Source organism: Phalaenopsis equestris, unplaced genomic scaffold (assembly GCF_001263595.1).
Source record: "Phalaenopsis equestris unplaced genomic scaffold, ASM126359v1 Scaffold000869, whole genome shotgun sequence".
NCBI classification, from domain to species: Eukaryota; Viridiplantae; Streptophyta; class Magnoliopsida; order Asparagales; family Orchidaceae; genus Phalaenopsis; species Phalaenopsis equestris.
Window position 1 is genome coordinate 33,085 of NW_018165309.1, and position 4,324 is coordinate 37,408.

General features: G+C 38.1%; 1 protein-coding gene across 1 annotated transcript; it reads left to right on the forward strand.

Annotated features, from left to right (window-relative positions):
* Positions 1–1,607: 1,607 nt before the first annotated feature.
* LOC110031936 (SWI/SNF complex component SNF12 homolog) lies at positions 1,608–3,775 on the forward strand. The gene is made up of 3 exons (XM_020735385.1): positions 1,608–1,749; positions 1,876–3,378; positions 3,464–3,775. Exons 2-3 carry the CDS (start codon positions 1,910–1,912, stop codon positions 3,534–3,536), a joined length of 1,542 nt encoding a protein of 513 aa, XP_020591044.1. The 5' UTR covers positions 1,608–1,749; positions 1,876–1,909; the 3' UTR covers positions 3,537–3,775.
* The last annotated feature ends 549 nt before the right edge of the window (positions 3,776–4,324 follow it).

Sequence of the window (4,324 nt, forward strand, 5' to 3'; positions counted from 1 at the left end):
TGCCAATCAATATTATTATTAGCATAATCAGTTTCCAAACCTTTAACATTTTCTTCAAGAGCCTCAATGCTTTTTGAAGATGCCTAAAAACATCCCAATTCCATCTCTTAAGAGCTTTGGCAAGATTCTTGTGCAAAACCAAAAGCTTATGACCGGAAGAGCCAGAAACCTGAATTTTCCAGTTATCTTTAAGGAACTGCTTAAAATTATCATGAAGAATCCACATATTATAAAATTTGAATTGGTAATGAATGATATAAGAATTATTCTGTATTTTTAAAAGAATAGGAGCATGATCAGAAGCATCAATAGCTAAGTGAGAAACATTATGCAAAGAGAATTTATTTATCCAATTAGTATTTGCAACATATATGTCAAACCTTTCAAAAACATTTCCTCTATGCCAAGTAAAAGGGTTTCCTTGAAACCCCAAATCATAAAGCCCCACATCCATCAGAGTATTATGGAATTCATCAATACTCTTAAAGTTAGGAGTGATTCCTCCTTTATTTTCAATAGCAGAAGAAATAATATTGAAATCACCTCCCATAAGTCAATCATCATTAGAAGGATTAATAAATTTAAGCAAATTCCAAAGCTCAGCCCGAGCTTGTTTAGTACAACCCTCATAAATGACAGGCAAAAGAAAAGAATCTTGAGAATAATGAATACGAAGATGCAAAAATTGAGAATGATTGATAAGAATATCAATCTTCAAAAAATCTTTCCATAGAAACCAAATTTTATTATTTATATTAGCAAAAGCTTTGAAATCACCAAATCTTTGCATATAAACATCTTTATTAACAGTAACACAACCATAGACTCAAGATTGCTAAAAAAATTTAAATTATAAGCAGGAATAAAATTATGAAGCCTATTAGAAGCACAAGATTTTGCTATGCCTCTAATATTCCAAATTAACGTGTTAAATTTCATCAACAACAATCTTTCCCTTATTCGATCTAGTAACAGTAGCCATTTCAGGCTTAGCAATTTCTTTTCCTTGCAATTGAACTTGCAAAGCCTCAGGATGATAACTCACTATGTTGAGTTGAGGAATATTTCTCACTCAAGCTCATGCACTCGACCCCTCTGAGCCTTAGATTTTTTTGAGATATTTTGTGAAATTTAGGAGGAGAGGATTTACGTGTTATGTGTAAATAAAAAGTATTAGGTGCTTAATATGTAATTATAAAATTTTCGAGCATTATGTGTAAATTCTCCTTATAATTTTAATAAAAAGTTAAACACATACAAAAAGCCAAAAGAATATGAAATGGCTCGCTAGATGTACCCCAAAGGTCCTGCTACACGCAAGTATAACTGTTAACGATTTGATTTAGAGCGAGTTAGAACCGGCTCAAATTCAGTCTAAAATTTTAGCTCGTAGTTCAATTTGCTTAGATTTTCGAGCCAAAATTCAAATCAATTTTCAAATATTTAATAATCTTGGAGCTAAATTTATTAAATTGTCCTACAAACACTATTACTGTTGGAAAATTATTTTATCCAAACTCTTAGCTTATGACTTCGCCCATTTTGATCCGGACAGAGTCTTCGAGTAAGCTTCGAGCTAATTCACAGCCCAACACCGAAGCCGGTCAAGCCCGAGCAGAAAATGCGACCATTATAGGAGGCGGTCCAGTCCAAACCCTGTCGTCCACGACTGCTCTTCTCGGCTCGCACTGCCCTCCAGATGCGAAGAGCCAGACTCTCCCCGAAGAAATCTGCACTTCCTCCTTGAAGGTGAGCTCTCTCCCTTTCTATTCGCTTACTTCTCCACTTCCTTGTAAATTAGGTAGTTTTTGAGCAGTTATCTCCCTAGATCGATATTTAGGGTTTTGAACCGCCCTTCCATAATCCTTCCACCAGCTTCTAGGGTTCTCAAATCAACTCTTTACCCTCCATGTCGTCAAACAATCTCAACAACACCAACCTTACTCGACCCATCGCCGGTTCACCACTTGCCGTTGGCATGTCCTCTTCTCCTGCAACTCCGCTTCCCCATCTCCGCCCACCTCCCCAACCCCAACCCCCTTCAGCCTCCCCTTTCCAAAACTTTTTCCAGCCACAATCCCTGCAATCCCACCTTGCCTCCCAGTCTCAGGCATCCATGCTCGGTCCCGGTGCCTCTGCCTCATCCCCTGCACTCTCTGGCGGTCCCAAAAGGCCCCCTCAAAAGCCTCCACCTCGTCCTGCACTGCCTGCATCATCCACCGCTGCTGTTCAGAGCTTCAAGTCTGCAGAACTGGCTCCAGCCATTCGCCGTAAGAAAAGGAAGCTACCTGAGAAGCATTTACCCGATAGAGTCGCGGCGCTGCTGCCAGAATCGGCTCTCTATACCCAGCTGCTTGAATTTGAGGCACGGATTGATGCTGCCCTTGCAAGGAAGAAGGTTGATATTCAGGAATCCTTGAAAAGCCCACCTACATTGCAGAAAACCCTTAGGATTTATGTTTTCAATACTTTTTCGAATCAGAATAGGTTGGGTTTGGATCCCAAGAATGCTGAGCCGCCTTCTTGGTCTCTCAAGATCATTGGAAGGATTCTAGAGGATGGGGTTGATCCCAATTCTTCAGAGGCTTTGGCTAATCCAAACCCTGCATTCCCAAAGTTCTCATCCTTTTTTAAGAGAGTTACTATTGGTTTAGATCCCATGCTTTACCCAGAGAATCCAACAATTATTTGGGAGAATGCAAGGTCCCCTGCTCCTCATGAGGGTTTTGAGGTTAAGAGGAAAGGGGACAAGGAATTCAATGTGAATATACGGCTTGAAATGAGTTATAATCCGGAGAAATTCAAGTTATCTCCTCCATTGATAGAGGTTCTTGGCATTGAGGTGGACACTAGATCTAGAATTATAGCAGGGATATGGAACTATGTTAAGGCTAAGAAGCTGCAAAACCCTAGTGATCCTTCATTCTTCTCCTGTGATCCACCATTGAAGAAGGTATTTGGAGATGATAAGATGAAGTTTTCATTGGTTTCACAGAAGATCTCTCATCACCTTTCACCACCGCAGCCCATACATTTAGATCACAGGATTCGGCTATCTGGGAATTGCCCTGCAGGTCATGCTTGCTATGATGTTTTGGTGGATATTCCTTTCCCATTGCAGAAGGAAATGTCTTCCTTTCTTGCAAATACAGAGAAGCACAAAGAAATTGAGGCTTGTGATGAAGTGATTTGTGCTTCAATTAAGAAAATTCATGAGCATCGACGAAGGAGAGCATTTTTCCTTGGTTTTAGCCAGTCACCGGTGGAGTTCATAAATGCTCTAATTGCTTCTCAAAGTAGGGACTTGAAGCTTGTTGCTGGGGAAGCAAGTCGTAATGCTGAGAAGGAACGCCGTGCTGACTTCTACAATCAACCATGGTATGCTTTTCCTCAAGCTATGAAGATAAAATTCATGCTCTTTTTATGCATAAACTAAATATATGATCTTGTTTCTGATGAATAGGGTTGAAGATGCTGTTATCCGTTATTTAAATCGTAAACCAGCAGGTGGTAATGATGCTCCTAGTAGTGCATGAGCATTTGATGAATTATTTTCCATAAAATCAATTTAGATTTGCAGCCAATGAAGTTGTAAGGTAACAATGATTGTACTTTCAGGGTCTCGGTACTTTTCTTAATCCATTCCTTGTATCAGGTTATTAATTTTGAACACTCTGTATAAATTATATTTTGCAGAACAGTTTTGAATCATTCTGTTCAAGTAGAAGGTCCCGACATATTTTAAGATGATGTGCGTTGTAGTGCTTATGAAGAATTCACGATTTTAATTCCATTTTAGAGCTATTTTTTCATCTACTATTTGAAATGAAACACAAGCTCTCCAGTTTCAACAATATTTAATTTTGCTAAAAGCTGATCAAATAATTGAAATTATTTAGCAGAAGGAACCAGTTAACGAGAGGTTTTTATATTTGCTTTTCATGTAGCCTAACCTAACTGCTGTAAGGTGAAGGGAATTCATATTAAAATTTTGCATTACTTATGTTCAATAACTATATCTTTCTAATGAATTGTACCTATAAGTATTAATGAGGAATATTCAAGTTGCTGGGCTGTTCAGCTGCATTAAAAGTTAGAAAATGACATACAATGTTATGATGATGGATAAATAGTTGAGTGCACATACCTTTTATCTTTAGGATAAGCCCGCTTGAAGAATGTTTTTTCATTTTAACAATTTTTCTCCATCACGGCACGATTAAATTTTAGTCTATTGATTATTGTATGCATTTGCCACATTACTTGGAACACTTTATAAAATTTGTACGGCACGATTAAATTTTAGTCTATTGATTATTGTACG